The 22,164-nt window shown below is 45.1% G+C and overlaps 1 protein-coding gene across 2 annotated transcripts in view; it reads right to left on the bottom strand.

Annotated features, from left to right (window-relative positions):
- The window catches only part of DOCK2 (dedicator of cytokinesis 2), a 458,739-nt gene that overhangs the window by 327,834 nt on the left and 108,741 nt on the right, over positions 1–22,164 (bottom strand). For both annotated transcript variants that reach the window (XM_061393166.1, XM_061393167.1), the window contains 3 exons: positions 14,482–14,590; positions 2,585–2,655; positions 428–534 (listed from right to left, as the gene is read on the bottom strand). In XM_061393166.1, the coding sequence (XP_061249150.1) occupies positions 428–534; positions 2,585–2,655; positions 14,482–14,590 (287 nt within the window). The remainder of the gene's footprint in view (positions 1–427; positions 535–2,584; positions 2,656–14,481; positions 14,591–22,164) is intronic.

The following is a 22,164-nucleotide window of genomic DNA, read 5'->3' as shown; positions in this document are numbered from 1 at the left end:
GGAAATTTACCTACTTCCTCTCACGTAGAGCAAAAACCTCACAGCAAAATAGCTCCAGATTGGACTTCCTAGTGTTTCAGAGGTTTAGACTCCGTGCTTCCAATGCAGGGGCCAGAGGTTTAATCCCTGGATGGGGAACTAAGATCCCACATGCCACATGGCACAGCCAAATTGAAAACAAAAATTATATGAAAACAACTCCAAATCTAGCCTCTTATTAAACCTTCTCAGGAAAAACAAATAGTACAGCCTATGTTTTCTTTAAATTAGTTTTGATTCTGATATTTAAGTTGTCAGCTACGTTCTACTCCCCCCCTTCATTCAGACTAAGGGAGTTCTTAGAGAAGAAACATTTGGTAACTGGGTAGCATGTGATGGGCAGGTGGGGTTTCAGGCAGCCCCACCAGCCAAGATGCTTCACACTCACCTTGCTTTTTAAAGAGATTGCTCTGGACTATCTCATTCATGGACTGGACTTTCTGCTTTTGGAGTTTCACTGGAGGGATGCACGTGTAGAATTCATAGAGGAGTTGGCTGAGGGCAGGAAAAAAGAGCACGGAGAAGTCATTAAACCAATGCCTGCCACCTCCTGACACAGTCCTTCCCCAGCCTGTCGGCTGTGGAAGCAGAAACAACATCTTGCTCCCTTTGCCACCCCTCCCCCTGCCCCGTGCATGATAAGCCTTCAGTAAACATGCATAGTTGGTCTCGATGTTGAATACTAATACCAACAACACTCAAAAGGATGTGAAAATCGGAAAACAACATCAAGAACCTCAACCTCAGGCACATGTTCTGCACTTGACATCCACTGTGCCATGGAAACATCACAGGTTTATAAGGCAGATCCAGTGCTTATCTCAATTTTACAAGTGGGAAAAGTAAGGTTTAAAAAGATTAACTTTTCCAATGCTACACAGTTAAGGGATCAAGAAACAAGGGTTTAAAATCAGGTTCTAATTTCATTTCCATACCATTTTATTTCTCTAATGTTTTATACTTGGTAATGCTTTAGATATCTTAAAAAGGTCCTAATTAAAAAAAAAAAAACAAAACTGTGAGAAGTTGTAGATTAGAACAAGTTTGGGATATGAAAAAGAAGGCAGCTTTTTCCAAAGAGAGTGAAAATAAAAATGCCACTGAAACAAAATTATAACCCCTGTCAGCTTTCCAAAATAAGCTCATTGTGTTCATTTCTTTCAAATCCTCATTAAGCATCTATTTAATATGTGACAGGCAATGTGCAGGGCAGAGGGGATAGAACAGAAACAGATTTGGTCCCAGTTGGCATGGAACTTACATTCTAATGAAGGTCAATGCACAACACAAAAGCCAGCGAATCAATACAGGGCCAGATACGCAATGAAATGGATAGGGAGCTGTAACGGTACAGGGGTTAAGGGAGGAATTTATTTACAATATTCAGAGGTAGCTTCCCCAAGAGGACAACATTCAGCTTGAAAGCAGAAGAGTGAGAAGCCAGCAGACATCTTCATGTGATGAGAGCTGCATAAAGTCTGGAGAGCATTGAGTAGAGTCATGCCAATGTTACTGTCTTAGCTTCAGTGACTGTACGGTCACTGTCTAAACATGAACAACAAGGGGAGCTCAGTGAGAAGCATGTAGGGATTCTCCATATACTATCTCTGCAGCTCTTTTCTAAATCTAAAAGTATTCTAATATAAAAGGTTTTTAGGGACTTCCCTGGCAGTCCAGGGGTTAAGACTCTGCCTTCCAGGGCAGGGAGTGTGAGTTCGACCCCTGGTTAGGGAGATAAGATCCCACATGCCACACAGCATGGCCAAAAAAAAATTTAAATGGTCTATATGCTATCTTGCAACTTAAGTGAATATGAGAAAAGGAAGAAGAGGGTATATCTGGCTCAGATGCCCCTAAAAGGCATAAGCATATTGAGATAATGTGCTCCTCTCATGAAAGGAATGGGGTGAAGGAGGAAAAAGTGAAGGGGAGCCCATCTCATTATGCCATTAAGTATGTATCAGTGGTTCTCTATTTGTAATCAAGGGCTTACAGGGCAAAGACTGGAACCCCCAAAACCTTCAAGCCCAAGTGAAATGGAGACATTTCCACTAAACATAAGTTTTTAACCTACATGTTTCATATTCTATATCATTGTGCATGCACGTGTGCTCAGTCCTCTCTGACCCCTGGACTGGAGCCCACCAGGCTCCCCTATCCATGAGATTTCTCAGGCAAGAGTACTGGAGTAGGTTGCCATTTCCTCCTCCAGGAGAGCTTCCTGACCCAGGTATCAAATCCACGTCTCCTATGTCTCCTTCATTGCAGGCGGATTCTTTAAGCCACCAAGGATTGATATCAATGATACAATTCTTTATCATTGGTATCAATCAAAAAATATGCTTATTTTATAGCTAGTTTTCCCCAAATTTGACACAAACAAAAATGTAACAATCCCACACTGAAGTCCCCGGAGGAAGTTCCGCCTGCCTGGCCCCTCTTTCCCCATGCTGAGTGCCCATTTGGAATTCCCCACAAGAACCCTCCTCTCTCTGCATCCCTGGCTTGGCCACAGAGCCCAGGAAAGTACAGCATCAGCTCTCACCTGAGTAACTTTGCATCAAAGACGGTTTCCACATCATGGAGGACTGATGGGATATATTTCAAAGCTGCCACCTAGGTAGAAAATAAAATAAACATGAGTTATGCCCACGGCCAATGACTCTGCCAACAATTCTGCCTGGTGGCGAGGATGCTTTGCAACAGGACACAGATCAAGGAAGAAGGAGCCTACATCCTGGGTACTGCTACAGTGACTTAAACTCTATATGTAGATTGAAACCTTAGATATGTGAGTTTCTTCTGTCTTCAAGGGCCTAGAAATGTATAGTAGAACAATCATAGATTTGGAAGTTATATACACTTACAGTCAAATTCTGGTTCTACTCCTTAGTAGCCATGTGACTTTAGACAAAACACTTAACCTCTCCGATTTCTCATTTTCCTTGTCTATAAACTAGAGGAAATAATGCCTATTTTGCAGGATTGCAAAGATTAAAAATATAAATGAGGCATCCAGCAGAGAGCCAGGCATATTTTGGATGCTGTGTAAAGGGTAACTTCTATCATCATCAGAAGACAGTGTGCTTGAGATGTACTGTTGGTGGGAAGGATGGTATGGACTGAGTTCTATTTCTAATTTCTCTCCTTGGCCAGTTTGAGAACAATTGTGGGCACATTTCCGAATCTACTAGCTGGATTAGGAAAACTGCGCGTTACGGTGGCTGGACTTTTTCCTTCTGTGTGAGGTAACTGATGCATCCAGAGGTGGGAAACACACCCAGGGCCTCGTAAAGCAGCACCATTTGCTAAATAACAGAGTAGACTGTAGTTTCTACAAAGAGAGTTGTAAGTCACCTATTTGGAACATAGTGTTTAAAAATCTTGTAGGTGTATGCACTTTACATTTTCTTTATTTTCTTTTTTCTGCATATTCTAAGTGTTCTGTAGTCAATAAGTATCATCCTTTAGGGCTTCCCTGGTGACTCAGTGGTAAAGAATCCGCCTGCCAATGTAGGAGACACGTGTTCGATCCCTGCGTCAGAAAGATGCCTTGGAGAAGGAAATGGCAACACACTCCAGTATTCTTGCCTGGGAAATCCCCATGGACAGAGGAGCCTGAGGGCCTACAGTCCATGTGGTCGCAAAGAGTCAGACAGGACTAAGCAACTAATACAACAACAATCACTGTTTTACAATTAAACCAAAATTAAAACAGTGAAAATTATTTTTTTAAATAAACTCTTCCTCCTAGCCATATACAGCTGAGTTTCTTAGTGAAGGTGGATAACCATTATGACTGTGCTCCACTGAAAGTTCTCAGAGAAGACACCATGCTGTTAGATAATTTTATTAAACCTTATTTCCTCCTACAAGGGACACACTATTTTCATAGATCAGGAACCTCTAGGGCATCAAGATTTGATAACTAGGTCACAAAGTTAGCAAGTGGGAGAGTCACACTTTAAACACAGACAGGCTGCTCACAGAGCCACTCCTGTAACCCTCAAGCTACACGCCACCTCACTCAAATAGCAACTCTCTCTCTCCTTGCCTTCATGCTTATTCTCCTTGTTATTTATGAATTTTGCACATCAGACTTATGTTTATTGAAAAAATTCAGACGAGTATTAGGATGAAAATTATCCCTGAAGTCCTGTATCTCCATCTCCGCCCCAATTCCTACTGCTCAGTTCAGAAGGGGTCACAGTCAACATTGCAATGAGTCCTGATTGCTTTCTATGCATGAACGTGTGTGTGTTGTGTGTGTTGCATGCATGTGCCTGTGCACGCGGATGTGTGTGATTACACAGTTCTGTAACTTGCTTTTTGCAGCTAACCATGTACCACCAGGATTTCTGCCATCAATTCATAGAGTGCGCTCTTCATTTCTCACCACTGCGTAACAAGACTCATGTGGGTACACCAAGTCCTCCTTACTAATGGACTCCATGCTTTCTTGGAATTCCCTGGTGGCTCAGACAGTAAAGAATCTGCCTGCAATGCAGGAGACCCAGATTCAATACCTGGGTAGGGAAGATCCCCTGGAGAAGGAAATGGCAACCCACTCCAGTATTCTTGCCTGGAGAATTCTCCGGACAGAGGAGCCTGGTGGGCTACAATCCATGGGGTCACAAAAAGTCAGACACGACTGTGTGACTAACACTTTCACTGTCACACCTTCCGTGCTATCTTTAGTTTCTCTTTATCTTAAAATAAGTGGCAAGAAAATATTAAACACATGCATTTGTGTGTCTTTGAGAATCCCAATGGGATGGATGCACTGCTGAAGAGGAGCTAGTGCATCAGATGTATGTACACACAGGCAAATGTACACACAAATGTATATTCATATATGTTTTAGAAGAATCTGTCATATTGCCTCAGAAAGAAGCAGTAATCAATTTCCTTAAACTTATAACCTTGCGAACACTAGTGTGCAAGTCTGTTTAATTTTGTCAGCCTGATATATAATTTGCAGCTGTTATCTGCAACTCTCTGGCTCTAGTGCAGGTGGCATCCTTTCTATATTTATTGAACTGTACTTACTATCAGCACAGTGGTAAAGAAGCCACCTGTCAATGGAGGAGAAACAAGAGATGCATGTTTGATCCCTGGTCTGGGAAGATTCCCTGGAGAAGGAAATGCCAACCCCCTCCAGTATTATTGCCTGGAAAATTCCATGGACAGAGGAGTCTGGCAGGCTGCAGTCCATGGGGTTGGAAAGAGTTGGACATACAGAATGAGCATATATGCAAATGTTTACTATCTACTTGCCTGTATTCTTTCTCCATTTTTTCTTTTGGGTGATTTCTTTTCTTATTGGTGTGGAATTCTTTATATATCATTAATATTAACCCCTTTGCAGTAACATATTTTGCAAGAATTTTCTTTTACTTCCCCTGTAGTTGACTGTTGCTTTCTTTTAGCTTTATCATATCTTTCATTGTACAGAAGGATTTTAATTTGTATGTTGTCAGATGCGTCAGACCTTTTCTTTATAGTTATTGGATTTTATGTCTGAAGATTTACTCTTTATTCTTTCAAATCAAGATGACAAGAGATAAAAAGATTCCAGAGCAAATGTTTCTAAAACTAGGCTCTATTGGGACACCTTTGTACTATATAGGATGATGTTAGGTATTCTGTGGGAGGGAAAGGATTTGCAATCAGTTAGGGGAAAGTTTGGTTTAAGCAAAGAGAAGCCAGTAAGGTGCGTTTTTTAGTTCTGATACTTTTTTTTTTTTGCAGACCTTCTCTGAATTTTAATATGCTAAGTTGCACTATGACATTCCTCCAGGCAGTTATCACACACAGTGCCTTCCAGCCTAGTTGGTCAGGCCATCTGTATCAGGAAACGTCAAGATACAGCAAAAGCAGATGCCTGCAGGGCTGGGTAAGCAGCAGACAGAAGTGAAATAAGAAGAGCGTAGGCCAGTGGGAAGTGATCAGGTGTGTGGAACCCACACTCTAAAGAATAAGGCATTCTTGCTCACTTGTTTTACCACTTCTAGCCAAATCAAATACCCCTGCAGGCTGCACTTCTCCACGGGCTGCCAGCTTATAATCTCCTCATCCTAAAGAGATGCCACATGCTGAGGCACGTGCCCTGATAAAGGCCGGTCTAAGCATTCAAACAAACTGTTCGTTCCTTTACTCTTAGGCTGAGGAACACAGAACAGAGTTCCTTCCTTTACTCTAGGCCCGCAGGGAGCTGAGGTAGGGGGATCCCCAGTGCTCCGCCCAACACCCGCAAACGCGGAGGGCCGTCTCCTTGCTCCCCAAGCCTCAGCATTTTCACGTGGGGCAAATGATAGAGGGCAGTGATGGCAACTAAAGCATACCTTGCACCTACTGTAATGCCCAGTACACAGCGGCCTCCAAAAGTACGCATGCTGTATCTTCCCCTTCTCAATTCTCTGACATCAGCCAGCCCTCACTACCCAGAGCCTGGACAAAGAATATTGTGGGCTCATCGATTAAGGCCATATTTAAGACCAAAGTGAGGGAACAAAAACAGACATGAAATCCTTGGCAAGTCAGGGAAAACCAGGACTCTGTGTCTGCAGCAAGTTGCTGGCTTTCAAGTGCTGCATGTCATTCCAGGGCTTTGGAGTGATTCTGTAGAGCAGCAGTCACCAGGCATCTGTGTGGACACTCACACTTCAGTGCTTCAGCAGTGACTGAGCAGGAACTGGACGAGGCTGGCACAAGGGTTACTGCAGAAGAAGCCCATCTTCCCAGCCTCCCAGCCCTGGGCTAGTGACAAAGTGAAACAAACGGAGTGGTTCCCATCCTGAGACTCCAAGGGTATTATCAAGTCAGCTGTGGAATACTAAACGTCCATCTGACCCAGATGGCCTCACAGACAAGCGGCGGGCCTGTGGTGTGCTTTCCCAAAGGGGCGGGAAGTTTGCCAAGTCCGCTGTCACCATCCTCAGGGGACCTGCCTTCGCACAGCCCGGACACGCCTGAGGGCAGTGGCAGCACGTGCGTTCCGCAGGTGCCGCCACTGAGCACTCCCAGGAGGCAGAACTCAGCCACAAGTCCCACTGGGGATCTGATTGGTTGCACGTCTCTAAGGCCTGGGAACTAGAAACAGCCCGGCTTTCTAGACCCTTTGGCCTCCTGGGAACCAGGCTGTTCCACTGTTGTTAATATTTTCCCCTCATTAATACTACTATCGCACATAAACCACTGCCGTTGTATTATCACTTTCATCTCACGGTGGAAAAACACGAAAGCGTTAGTCACTCAGTCGTGTCTGCAACCCCATGGAGCGTAGCCCACTGGGCTCCTCTGTCCTTGGAATTCTCCAGGCAAGAATACTAGAGTGGGTAGCCATTCCCTTCTCCAGGGGATCTTCCCGACCCAGAGATCGAACTCAGATCTCCCACACTGCAGGCAGATTCTTTGCTGTTTGATCCACCAGGGAAACCCCATCTCATAGTATATATCCTTATATCATATATAATATTTAAGAAAAACACAACAGAGGTATTCTTATGCATGTATGTGTGCATATATATACATGTATATGAATATATATTTGGATTAATATATATTAATCAAAGTAGCAAGCCATTAGTGGAAACTTTATCCATGCATGATATCACTTCATTTTTACAACTACTCTAGGAATAGATACTGTCATTCCACTAGAGAGGTAAAATAACTTGCCAGAATCCATACAGCTAATAAGCCACACCCTGATAGCTCAGCTGGTAAAGCATCTGCCCGCAGTGCAAGAGACCCGGTTAGATTCCTGGGTCGGCAAGATCCACTGGAGAAGGGACAGGCTACCCACTCCAGTATTCTTGGGCTTCCCTGGGTGGCTCAGCTGGTAAAGAATCTGCCTGCAATGCGGGAGACCTGGGTTCAATCCCTGGGTTGGCAAGAAAGGCTACCCACTCCAGTATTCTGGCCTGGAGAATTCCATGGACTGTATAGTCCATGGAGCCGCAAAGAGTCGGACACGAATGAGCAACTTGCACTTTCAATAAGCCACACAGCAAAGATACATACCTGATTCTTCCCAACTGGCTTCTAGCCAGTATGCTCTGCTACTGCCTATTCTGCTTTAGGAAAACTTCCATCTTGGCAATTGGGGAAGTTCTAACAGAGGAGACAAAGCTGAACTCCGGGAGGAAGTAGATGAAGAAAAGTCTCCCCATTAAGAGGATAACTTTTTTAAATGTATGTGTTTATTTTGGCTGTGCCACATCTTCACTGCTGCCAGGGCTTTTCTCTAGTTGCGGCAAGTCGGAGGTGGCCACCCCTGCTCGGGCTTCTCCTTGCGGTGGCTTCTCTTGTTGGGAGCAGAGCACAGGCTCTAGGGTGTGAGGGCTTCGTTAGTTGCGGCTCCCAGGCTCTAGAGCACAGGCTTAATAGTTCCGGCACATGGGCTTAGTTGCTCTGAGACATGGGGGATCTTCTCCGATTAGGGATCAAACCTGTGTCTCCTGCATTGGCAGGTGGATTCTTTACCACCAAGCCATCAGGGAAGCCCTAAGAGGACGGCTTTTGAAAGAAGATACCATTTTTTCTGAAAAGCCTCAAGTGTCCTTCTCACCACATACATGAGGGTTGCAAGAAAGGCCACCAGGAAAACATTTTCCAGATCAGTAATTAGTTTGTAATGCGGCTCCAAGTGAATTTCCCAGATGAATCATCAGTTCCAAGTCCCTCTGCCAGAAGCCAGGTACACAGCACTCAAGAAGAGAGCCAGACCCCAGTCAAGCAGTAGTGATTTTACTGTCCCAAGAGGAGTCGTAGGAGAACACTTGTGATGATTGCTATCCAGAAGGACTTCACCAGAGCTGATAATCCTGGGCTGTGAGCACACAAATGTTTAGGAATAACAGCAAAAATCAGAACCACACGGCTGCACTCCCTCAAACTCAAAGCGGATTTCTCTTCTGTTTCCAGACTCCTCATCTATCATTCTCTCTCCTGCCCACCCCCTCTGTCTTTCTCTTCTGTTTCCAGACTCCTCATCTATCATTCTCTGTCCTGCCCACCCCCTCTGTCTTTCTCTTCCTCACTCTCTTGGTCTGTTTCTCTTTGTCTCCCTCTCCTTCACAGAGTAAGACTGCACAGTATCGGTGCCAGCAGACAGACTTCTAGTGCAAAAGAAGGTATCTTGCAATGATGCAAAGTTATATTAGAACACTAGACATCTTCCTCATTCAAGAGCTCTGACAATATTCCCATCCCACCAATTTACAATCCTTTTACTTTAGTCAAATGATGGACAGTCAAGGTCCCTGGAAACTGGACAGACATAGCCACAGGGATTCACCACAGCTGACCAGAAGAAGCAGTCTTCCTAGAGATGCTGAGCTGTCCCTGAGGAAAATACATCTACTCTCCCCAAACATTCACCCTTGTCTTTCAGATGGACTTCACCAGAGTTGGTAATCCTGGGAATTATCATCAAGGCAAGGGATGAGGGACCAACAGGTTCTCAGAGACACACGTCTCCATGCTTTCTGTAACCCAGAATTGTGCTGGCCCCTGAAGCCTAGCAGGAGGCAAGAGAGCTCAGTGTTTAAAATGACTGGTGGAAGAAGCCAAGTTCAGATCCAAGTGGGTCTCTTTCATCTGCCTGTCCTTGGGGAAATTAACTCTCTATGCTCCAGTTTCATCAGGAGATTGAAGGGAATAAAGTCACCTACTTTATAAGGTTGATGTGATGACTGAATGAAAAATGTGAGCGATCAGTATGACTCCAGCAGCCCCTTTGGAACAAAATTTCACCTATCCTCCATACATCCCACATTCCCAAACATCACCTCTAAGTATTCAGTAGATGGTGGAAAGGGGACAGCATTCCAATCATTAACAAGCAGAGGGGAAACTCCAGCTCTTGCTATTACACCTGAGTCTCACTTCTCCTCCCACCGCAGGCTCAGCATGTAGCCTTCAGTCCACGTCCCAAAAATGAACCACATTCTTCCCTTGCTTCAGACTCTTGGATATTTTACAACAGTTAACAATGAAAAGGGAGGAAAGAAAGAGGCCTCCTTAATAGCTCGAATTTGTGACTACAGACCAGACATCCGCCCATCTGTACTGCTGGTTATGGAGCTTATTGCTTAACCACCTAGCATTTTGCCAAAAGATTCAATTCTTTAATGAAACCTTACTTTGCTCGGTGATTAGGAACTCAAGCTCTGGACTATACAACCTAGATTCAAGTAACCTGCTACTTCTTAACTGTGATTAAGTTACTCAATCTCCCTAAGCCTCCATTTCCTCATCTGTAAAGTAGAGATAAGAAGAGTAGTTGCCTAATAAGGTGTTTGTTATTAAAAAAAAAAAAAAATCAAATGGGCTAACAGTATATGTAAAGCTTTTAGCTCAATGTGTCACACATAATAAATGCTAAAACATAAAATACTGGAAGCGAGTATTCATTCTTGTGCCAGCTGAAAGGTATTGAAGTGACAGTTACTGTTTCAGGTTCTGGAGACAAAAAAGGCAGAGGTCTCTGCTTCCTGGATGCTCTAGTGGCTATATTAGCATGTGTGACAATCAGAGCAGCCAAGGGAGCAGGCTCTGTAATTATGGGTTGCTTATATCTTTCCACTCGTACCATCAAATTGGAGAGCGATGAAGAATCACAATCTAAAGGACAGTGGGTCAAACGGATCTGCACAACGTCACCAAACGGCCGTGACTCACATTTGGGCTGCATCCCGCTCACCAGTGTCAGATGCTGACCGTCTCACCCCGCCGTCAGCTTTATCAGCAGCGTTCACAGGGCTGGCACACACGGCGACTTCTGAGCACACCACCCATTCCAGGAAGCTTGCCCATACCCATTCTTTGTGGGTTAGAGACTATTAACTTTGGCGTTAGAAGACCTGGGTGGATTGAAATCCTAGCTCTACCACCATGGAGAGGTACACTTTAGGATGAATTATTTAACTTTATGAGCCTCCATGGACAATGAAGACAGCGACTCCTTGCAGACCTCTGGCAGGACTGAAAACGCTGCATGTGAAAGCTTGGTTCATGCCTGATACTCAATCAGTGACAGATATTTTTAACGCTCTTTCTACCCTCTTTGGATGCCTGGCTTTAAATTCTCCATAGTTTCATGTGAGATACTGCCATGCCATCTCTGAACAATAAGGAAAACCAGAGAAAGCAATTCACAAAAGCCAGATGAGCCTCAGACATGAGAAATAACTAGCTTGGGTCCAAGAATTCACATGGGCAAAGCTGAGACTAACCCAGATGGACTTAACTCTGAACTCAGGCAGGCATGAATTAGGGCTTCCACCTAAGCCACTACCCAGCTGGAAGTGTAAGGTTTGAATGGGAGTGTCAATCGTTGGCGTTCTCCATGCTCTCACCCAAAACTTATGGCAGACATTACTAATAGACCACAGCACTCTTTCCTACTCTACCCCATGCAGGTTCGGAATCAAGACTCCAGTCATGCTGTCCTATTTCACTGGCAAAACTTTGCCTTCCTCTTTTTATTTTTTATAGAGTCAGTTCTTGTAAGCTTATCCTCCTTGAAATTGATATCTGTTTCTTGATCTAACAGAATAACTGGATGTCCTAGTTGAAGTCAAGTCCTGCTTGACTTCACGTGACAAGGTTAGAAACACAAATATTCCCTTCCAGATTCCACTCTGTTGAAAATGACCTCATGAGTTTGAGTGAACTCTGGGAGTTGGTGATGGACAGCGGGGCGGGGCACGCTGTGATTCATGGGGTCGCAGAGAGTTGGACGTGACTGACGACTGAACTGAACTGAAAGGAGGAAGAGATATACATGACTAAAAATTATTTAAATTGAACTATGTAACAGGCTTTACCCACCATGCTTTACATGCATTACTTTAATCCTCTCAATAATCCTCTAAATTAGACAGACATCAGGCTTTCCATTTTATAAAAGGGTAATTGAAGCCCAGGAACTGAGATCACTTGCCCAGTGCTACGTGCCCAAGTGTGGACGCCCATTTCCCACTCAGATCTCCCTGGCTTGACATCCAAAGCTCCTTCTCCAGTAGTGAACATCAAAGTCTGCAGAAGACCCCTTGTGTGAGGTTTGCTGACATCATATGACCTTGACCCCTCTCTCCTCATACCCTAAAAGAGCATTTGGTTTTTTCAGATGGTATTGCTCTTCATACTTGAATATGACTTTATATTCTTCTTTGACAACTTTTCAACAACCATAGGAAAAGACAGAAAACATCATTGATTTCATCCTAGAAGCTAACTTTGGCCCTTAGAGTAAATTTTTACAAAGGCAAAGTCCCTTTTCATGGCTCTTGGGGTGGAAGTCTATGAGGAGAAACCAGCATAACCTGGCCCAGGTCCCAGGGGACACAGGCCACTTTCTAACACAGCTACCCAGACAATCAAAACCTGGGCAGAAAGACTCATGTCAAAGCCATAATAATCCTATTAGCTCTCTGCATTTGCATAGTATTTTATAATTGGCTCTTTTGCAAACAATGTTTATCTGATCTTCACCCAGACACTAAAGTTTTATAGATGAGGAAACAGCGACCTTGAGAGGTTAAATCCAGCATTAAATCAGACAGCTTGATCAAAAGGAAACATTTTGTTGACCCAGGTCCTCTCAGAATCAGACATTCTCACTGGCTCATCTTTTAGCTTCCCTTTTCTCCTTTCTTTCCCTGCCTTTGCATTCCCTTTATTCCTTCCCCCCAAACGCAGGTAGTTCATCACAGGGAAATCGGTGCTGAAATTGGAAAGGACGGCTGTGGGATGACTTATTCCCATTTTTCTCAAGGTCACATAGTCTCTCTCTGGGCACCTTTACCTCTCTGGGGCATGGACTCCTTTCTCCTCCCCGCCAACCAGCTCCTCTGTTTGTCCCTCACATTTCAGCTTCCCTGGAGCCTATTTCAGACTTGATGCAATGCAATAGCCTCTACAGACCCCATGGACAGTAGTCTGCCAGGCTCCTCTATCCATGGGATTTCCCAGGTAATAATACTGGAGAGGGTTGCCATTTCCTACTCCAAGGGATCTTCTCAACCCAGGGACAGAACCTGCATCACTTATGTCTCCTGAATTGGCAGACAGGTTCTTTATCGTTACCACCACCTGGGAAGCCCCATATCCCCAGTAGGTACTAAATGTGTAGTGTAAATAACAATATAATGTAGCAGTTCAGAACATGGTCCTTAGAGCCAGGCAGGAAGAGATTTGAATCCCAGCTACACCCCTTAGCAGATAGGAGCCCTTCAATTTCCATATCTATGAAACAGAGATCTTAACACCTATTCTGAGGATTATTCATTCCACAGATATTTATCAAGTATCAACTATATACTAGGACTTTCTATATGCTAAGGATATAATGATGAACAAGACAAAGCTCCTCTCTCTACACACACACACACACTCTCTCACTCACACACAGAAGTTCCCAACATTCATTAAATCAAAGGAAGCCATCACATTAGCAGAGTGATTCCCAAACTTCACTTTATATGAAAATCAAATGGGGAGATTTTCAAACTCCCTTTTCCCTGGTCACACTCCATACCAATTCCACTAGGAGGTATGCTGGTGGTAATTAGTCATCAGAGTGAATTCAAGATCCTCATGTGATTTCACTGCAAAGTTTGGAACCCATCACGTTAGCAACAGACACGCCCAGAAAGGCTTATGCTTTTGCATCCTCACCTGCATTCTAGCTGAACACCAGTACCTCATTCATTCTAACCTGAGGCCGGGCAACGCCAGGCATAGCTAGCTAGCGGGCATTTAAGTTAGCAAGTAAAAAGATATCTTATCAAAAGAAGGGGAAGTCGTGTGCATTGACTCATTGGTTTAGATCAATTGTGCTCGAGTTTTCTTCTTCACAACTCATGCGGCACTTGTGAATTAGTGCCGTGATAGTTATGAAGGTCAACCTCAACAGCCTCTTCACTCAGTCTCTTGGCTGCCAAACTCTTTCTCAAACAAAGGTTTCTCAAAGATTTACAGAGCTTGTAGATATGTATCATGAACCACTAAATCAGAGGTCCCGTTCTCTCCAAAGTATCTTGTTTATCAAGGAGACTCTCAACCCCAAAGGGGATCTGAGTTTACAGTGTTGAGATTAAAAAGTGGACAGTTTCAGAGACTGACACCTTAACTATTCTCACCACTAAAAATGGATCAGGTTTGACCTATTTCCTTCCAGGGAGCAAAAGCTTCAGAGTTATTTAAGAAGAAGCACTGCTACTTTCATGGGAAACAAACAAACAAGCCTTCTGCTGTCCCGAGGAGCCCCTGGTGTTCATCCTTATACCTTATACCACGAGGCCAGCCCCGGCCTTCAATTGACACAGGGCTGTGCCCATTCAAGCAAAAGTAGGCATTATCTCACCATGCTGTTTTCTATCAGATGACCAAGGGAAAAGGCAGATTTTTTTTTCTTTTGTAGTGTAAACCAACCTGCAAAAGGATGGTTGTTTTATATTGACTTTTCATCAAGTTGTTGATGGATTCAAAGAGCCGTCTCATGGATTCTTCAAACTCCATCTGTTCCTTGCCTTCGTAAAGCCTGAAAGAAGACACATCTGAATCATTTCTCAAACCAAAAAGCAATACCTTTGAAAGAGTGTGCCAGCTACAAACTTGATTGGAAACTGAAAAGGGGTGGAGACCTGGTCTTAAGGGGCAGGGGCTGGTTCAGCAGTGGCTGCTGCATGATCCTCTCAGGGGAAACCCAGGGCCACAAACACAACAGGTACCATTCAACTGACTCGACCTAATAAATCATCCCCCGCCTGCCTTTTATTTAAACCCTGAAGAATCTCAAAGGAATGAAACTTGTCCAAGCTGAAGGGACATTAATAATTTCATCCTTCTTGAAGAATCAGAGGGAGACTTGTCATCAGGTTTTCAAAGTATTTTGGAAGCATCAAGGAGAAATATTTTCAAACATTCTGCCCTGCCGCTTAGCCACTGCCCACTTGTGGGATGAACACGGTCATACCTGCTGTATGTCAGGGGATGTCATTCTCCCTGCCCTCTCATTTCAGGAGTGTACTGAGGACCTAATTTAAAACTTTTGTTCCTCTGATTATAAAGTCCCTACATTGATATTGTTTTTAAAAAATGCATTACTTATGAACTGAGATTCCTCATCAATCCTACTGTAAAACTGGTAATTATTAAGGATGGATCCTGCAATGCAGGAGACGGGGGTTCCATCCCTGGATCACGGCAACCCACTGCAGCATTGTTGCCTGGAGAATTCCATGGACAGAGGAGCCTGGCAGACTACAGTCCATGAGCTGGCAAAGACTCAGACATGACTTAAGCGACTGAGCATGAGCGCAAAGGCTGGATATCCTTGCAGAGATTCTCAAAGTCTGTCTAATGTATACAGGAGACTTTTTATAGAAACCATCCCCTGGTGTAAGATCAGTCTTTAGGCCCCCAAGTCTCAGCACCCTTGTGGCCCAACCTTGGTATGCTGTTCAGCCCAAGGTCTCTCCAAACAAGCCTTTATTACCACCTGGTGAAAAATCTGCACCCAATCTGTGGCATCCTGGGCAAGACACAGAGCAGAGTGCTCCTGTCTCCCACTCAGATAAAGAGGCCTCCTGTCACAGCCCTCCATGGCCCAGCCCCTGGGCTGCCCGCTGCCCGGGAGGTGCCTTGCTCAGATGGAGCACTGACGCACTGCAGGGTCTGCCCCTCCCGCAGTCACAGGCTGGGCAGCACCGCCACCTCCGCTCTGTCTCTGCTCCACCTCGCCCAGCCTCTCACTTGCTTTTCTTTAAGCTCTTGCTCTCCTTCCTTTGTCGTCTCAAAGTGGGTGTCTATGTTTCTCTTCTTCTGGGTATCATTCACTAACTCTCTGTCAGTCTGAATGTTTATCTGCTTTTCTCTCTCTCTCTCTCTCTCTCTTTGACTTCATCTCTCTTCTTAGTCACTTTCTCTGTCTCTTCTCTTCTTTTTTCCCAAGTAGCCCCTTCCTAAAGCCTCCTGAAGTAAGAAGCTTAAGGGGAAGCCACAATGCTTCAATCCAGTACAGGGATCCAGAAACTGCTGCTAACTTTCTAGGTATCTAGTTCAAGGTCATAGCGACAAGGCTGAGAGAAACCTGGAGTTCTGAGGCCCCCCTCCTCCGCGCTCCCTCGCTCCTCCCCTGCCTCTTCCTCCTCTCCCCTTTCCCCCTGTACTGCACCTCTCAGGCCTGAACCAGACAGGTTCTGCCATGGAGGATGTGTTTTGGAGTCAGTCAGCCTGGGTTCCAATCTCTAATCTGCCCAGGACTAACTGAAGCCCTTATTAGTAACAGCAAACACAACGGAGCACCACTCTGCCTCCAGGCACTGCCTGTGTTATGAAATCACACACCCCCGCCCCACACTACGGTAAGGGACCCATCCTTATCCCCACTTTACAGATCAGTGACTCAGCAGCATGCCCAAGGACTCCATGCCAGAAGTGCAGGGGCCAGAATCCAGACCTGGCCATAGGCTCCTGGGCCTGGCCGCTCCATCACTTTGTCCACCACTGGACTGGGTGCCTCACCACCAGCCTTAACTCCTGTAAGCTTCAGTTTCTCACCTACAAATGCAGGCTGTGCCAGCACTGTGTCCAAGGACCGTGAGGAGCCCAGCTCATACACACGTGACCTGCTGGGCACTTGCTGAGTCCTGGTTAAGTGTTAGCTGTTGTTAATTGTTGGAATAGGAGTATTGTACAAATAAAGACATAAACTCTCAATGGATTGCACACTGCCCAAATCCCATCAAAGTGGAAAAGATGAGACAGGGTCTGGCAGGAAGGAAGTACTTGCATGCTAAGTCACTTCAGTCATTTCAAACTCTTTGTGACCGTATGGGCCATTGCTCACCAGGCTCCTCTGTTCATGGGATTCTCCAGGCAAGAATACTGGAGTGGGTTGCCATGCCTTCCTGCAGGGTATCTTCCCAACCCAGGGATAGAGCCTGGGTCTTTTATATCTCCTGCACTAACAGATGGGTTCTTTACCACTAGCACCATCCGAGAAGCGTGGCAGGAAGGAAGGGAGGATCCTAATTCACAGTGGTGGTACTTTCCTTGTGAGACAGTACTGTGAGATTTTCTTTGTGCCTAAAGCTAAGCTCGGAGAAGGCAATGGCACCCCACTCTAGTACTCTTGCCTGGAAAATCCCATGGATGGAGGAGCCTGGTAGGCTGCAGTCCATGGGGTCACGAAGAGTCAGACACGACTGAGCGACTTCACTTTGACTTTTCACTTTCATGCATTGGAGAAGAAAATGGCAACCCACTCCAGTGTTCTTGCCTGGAGAATCCCAGGGACAGGGGAGCCTGGTGGGCTGCCATCTGTGGGGTCGCACAGAGTCAGACACGACTGAAGCAACTTAGCAGCAGCAGCAGCAGCAGCAGCAAAGCTAACCTAATGGATGGCCCCTCCCTCAAGGCTTTTGCTTTGAAACCCCTTACTCTTTCCTCTAACCACAGCTGCCTGAAAACATTTAATAAGTGACATTGTAATTTCTGTTACTGGTCTATAGTGTCTTCCTCCCACATTTAACACCCAGATGTGGCTGTCCATGGTGAACACATCATTATTTACATCATTATCTACTATATATGGCCTTTCTCTCTAAGGCACGCATATTTGTACACTTCTAGGTGCACCTGTGTGGGGGCATCCCACCGTTTGTACTGCCCACAAGAATGGCCTCCAGCAGCTTCCTGCTGCTGGTTGACCCTGCCCACCCCAACACCCCCTCCCACAATAGACTAGTCCATGACAGAATTCATGATTTTTAACAGAAAATCACAGAAATGGGCTGTGTTGGGAGTCATCCTAGGCAGTGCTCAAGGGGGAAAGTTCATGAACTCTCGCTGAAGAGGTATTTGAGGGTACCCTGATTCCCGGCATCCCTGTGTCTAGTTATTTAACACATTTTGGATTTTATGAGCTGCACAACTATTCTTCCAATAACTCCCTTTTTCACTTAGATTAGCCCTGACTGGGTTCACTGAAACTCCTCTCTGGTCAGAACTCTTCAGGGTGAGAGAGGCATCTGCCTGCAGCTTCCTGGAGTTCTAAACCGAGAGCTGCTGGCGAGGCCAGCGAGCACCGGGCCCACGCTTCCTCCTGTGCAGATGACGAGACTGGGGGCCTGGGTGGGGTGGAGACTCAGCTTTGCCACTGTCTCGTAAATGTTACTGACTAAGGTGGGAAGGCAAACAGACTTTTAGGTTGTAAGACCAAGTCAAGGTCTTCTACTCAGATTTCAGCTTTGTGGGAAACTGAGTTCAGTTTCTACAGCAGAACAGATGTGATCTGCTCTAGGTCACAGGCTGCACCAGCGGCAGGGCTAGACCCAGAACTCAGCGTTCTTCTCTTTCCACGCTCCGAGACTCTAACACACAGCAGAGATGACACGGATCTCACAAGGCCAAGACTGCGGCACCTGCCTCCATGGGAATCTGGGCTGCTCCCTGCTATTCACCTTACAGGTTAAGCACCTTAATACCACATTCCATTGAGGGGAAATACAATCTACAGGTGCCAAAGTTTTACAAAGGATAAGAAACAATCCTGTGAAGAAATGGCTTGCATTTTTTAAAATTTATTTTTACGTGGAGGATCATTGCTTTACAATAGGGTTGGCTTCTGCCATACAACAATGTGAATCAGCCACAGATATAGGGAAGTTCCTTCCCTCGAACCTCTCCCCCACCGCCCACCATCCCACCCCTCCAGGCTGTCACAGAGCACCAGCTGAGCTCCCTGCCTCGTACAGAGACTTCCCACTGGTGATCTACTTTACATATGGTAGTGTATATGTTTCAGTGCTATTCTCTCAATTCATCCAACCCTTTCCTTCCTCCACGGTGTCCAAAGTCTGTTCTCTGTGTCTGTGTCTCTTTTCCTGCCCTGCAAAGAGGTGAATCAGTACCATTTTTCTAGATTCCATATATACGCATTAATATATAAAATGCGTTTTTCTCTTTCTGACTTACTTCACTCTATATAACAGACTCCAGGTTCATCTACCACACTAGAACTGACTCAAATGTATTCCTTTTTATGGTTGAGCGATATTCCGTTGTATATATGTACCACCCTTCTTTACCCATTCATCTGCCCGTGAACATCCAGGCTGCTTCCATGTCCTGGCTATTGTAAACAGTGCTGCATCGAGCATTTGGGTGGGAGGAAAACCTAAACAGACATTTCTCCAAAGAAGTCATGCAGAGCAGATGTCTAACAAACACATGAAAAGATACTCAACATCACTCATTATTAGAGAAATGTAAATCAAAACTGCAATGAGGTACCACCTCACACCAGTCAGAAAGACCATCATCAAAAAATCTACAAACCATAAATGTTGGAGAGGGTGTGGAGAAAATGGAACCCTCTTGCACTGTTGGTGGGAATCTAAATTGATACAGCCACCATGGAGAACAGTACGGAGGTTCCTTTAAAAGCTAGGAATAAAACTACCACATGACCCAGCAATCCCACTTCTGGGCACACACCCTGAGAAAACCACAAACGGCTTGTGTCTCACAGTGGCTACACCATCAAGCCAAATCGTCGCAGTCTTATCAGTCCTGTCTGTGTATGTGTGTGTGTGAATTTTTAAGCCTGGGCTTTTATTTGGTGGGGATGGGAAGAACAGTTGAAGAAAATGACTACAGTTGGGAAGAAGAAAGGAAGTAAAAAACTATTTAGTAAAGAACTTTGCTGTCTAGCTAGACTCCTGCATAGACTGGCTGTGTAGCCTCAGACAAATTATATCTCTGAAACTTAACCATTGTTGTTGATAAAACAGAGACATGATGCCCACTGAAAGGGTTATTTTGAGGTGAAAAAAAAATGAGATAATGTCTCTCAAGTGCTTAGTATTGTAGCTGGCACTTAATAAATGTTAAGTAAATATCAGTAATTCCTGTTGTTGATTTCTGAGCACATTGGCAAGCTCTCTGATCTGAGTACATATAAACAGAGTATTTCTTAGAGTAAGGAAAAATGCATAAAGGTTTTAGATTATATGGAAGAAATTAAACTGACGGGGATACAGGAGCAGGGCACACTCAGGACAGTGGGTCCTCTACTGAGAAACGTGAAGAGAAAAGAAAAATAATGCCTCATCTGTCTGCAAGGTTTGAATGTAGCCTTGAAGTCAAGGGCACAGGAGATGTAGTTTCAAGGTCCTTCTTTAGCACTTTTTCTCTGTATATATCCTTCCTTCAGGAGGGAAACATTTTTTTCTGGCTTCAGAACACCTAGAAACCAGCTGATTCTGCCAGGGAACAAATTATTGAAGGGCCTGAAGGCCCTGACCACAAGAAAAACTGGAACAACCTGCGAGGCGCTGTTCTGGGGCATGTGAGTCCAACCACAGCAGGCACTCGGCTCCCAGGGCTTAGATAAATATAGCGCTGCTTGACTGGCATGCGATTCATTAAGGAGACACTGTGCACAGCTGAGCGCTCACTCAATGCAAATAGGGCCCCATATGGTGCGAACAATGCTCTGCACCACCTCCTCCACGCAGGTACCTAAAGCCTCAGCCGAAAGTAGCGATGCCAACCTCAGGCCAGCAACCCAGGGAAGCAGAGCTGAACCAAGGAGCCCTCAGTCTGCAGAAAGCCAGGAGGAAGATTCAACCTGGAATCCAGGGTGGAGGGTTTCCTGTGCCCTGGCCCCTTTTCATTGCTGTACCTATGCCTCAGCCACTTCCCGCTCATCTGAGCCACATTCCCTGGCTTCCTGCCCACCTCTGGGAAGCAACAGAGACACTTCAGTGAGACTGCATGCTTTCCAACCCCTGCTCTGCCACTGACCAAGTGGGCGATCTCTGCTAAACGTCTTCATTTCTAGAAAGTTCAGTGTTCTCATTAGTAAAATGGGACTAGCCCCACACAGTTGCCCTACCTTAAAATAAAACATGTAAAGCAATTAACAGAGTGCCTAGTACACAGTTAATACTAGCTATGGTTATGGACTACCACCGTTTTCTTCTGGAACCACTCCTTTTTGCTATCTAAAGCCGTAGGAGGAAGAAACCAGAAACTTCCTAAAAGCAACTGCTGGTTTTTGAGCCCCTACTATGTGCCAGGCACTGCGATGGAGATAAACAGAGTAAGACTCAGTCTCTATCCCTAAGAGGTCATGAGGCCAACCAATAGGTAAATAATGAATTGCTGTATAGTGAGAAAAACTGAACAATAAAAGTTTAATATCTCTTGAGTGATTCCTAAAGCTCAGGCACTGTGCTCATTTTTTCGCATGGATTAGCTAATTTGACAGAGGTTATTATTATCTACATCTTACATAGGAGAAAGAAAAAAATTAAAGAGGCATGGACAGGGAAATGGAAGCCGAGGAGAGAGAATGGGCTCCAGCGGACACTGACCCCCGTGAGCCACCTGCCAGAGGCCTTCTCAGTCCTCAGCACCCTGCCCCTTAAACCTTAGCACACTCAATGTGGCTATGTAGAAATGTCATGTACCTAAACGGCATCTTAAGGATGGTATTAACAGTCAACTTCTGCTACACTACCTTTATTATTATTACTTACCACTAAGACAACTAATGCTGACAACAGCTACCATTTATTAAGCATTCACTATGCACCATACACTCTTACTAACTCAGCTTGTAAATGGCAGAGTCAGAATTTGAGCCCAAGAGTGTCTGGATCCAAATTTCACTCTTTTAACCACTAAGCACTGGGCTTCCCAGGTGGCACTAGTGGTAAAGAATCTGGCTGCCAATGCAGGAGACACAGTAGATGCAGGTTGGGAAGATCCCTTGGAGAAGGAAATGGCAATCCACTCCAGTATTCTTGCCCTGGAAAATCCTATGTACAGAGGAACCTGGTGGGCTACAGTCCACTGGGTCACAAAGAGTTGGACACAACTGAGCACACACACCACACAACCTCTAGGTAATACTGCCTCCAGGAACAGAGCCAAGTAATAGCAGCTTTCCGGGAACCGGAATAAGTCACAGTAGACAGGACAGCATCATTCACCCCTAGGATGAGTTCTGCGCTGTCTAGGGAAGTTAGATGGCTGGCTCTAACCTTCTTCTGTTCAAGCTCTAAATCCAAGCTTACCTAACTGATGTTCCTACCCCTGAGC

The sequence above is a fragment of the Bos javanicus genome, chromosome 20 (assembly GCF_032452875.1).
Source record: "Bos javanicus breed banteng chromosome 20, ARS-OSU_banteng_1.0, whole genome shotgun sequence".
Taxonomy (NCBI): Eukaryota; Metazoa; Chordata; class Mammalia; order Artiodactyla; family Bovidae; genus Bos; species Bos javanicus.
Note: the sequence above shows the minus strand (reverse complement) of the source record. Positions and strands in the feature narration are given on the sequence as shown.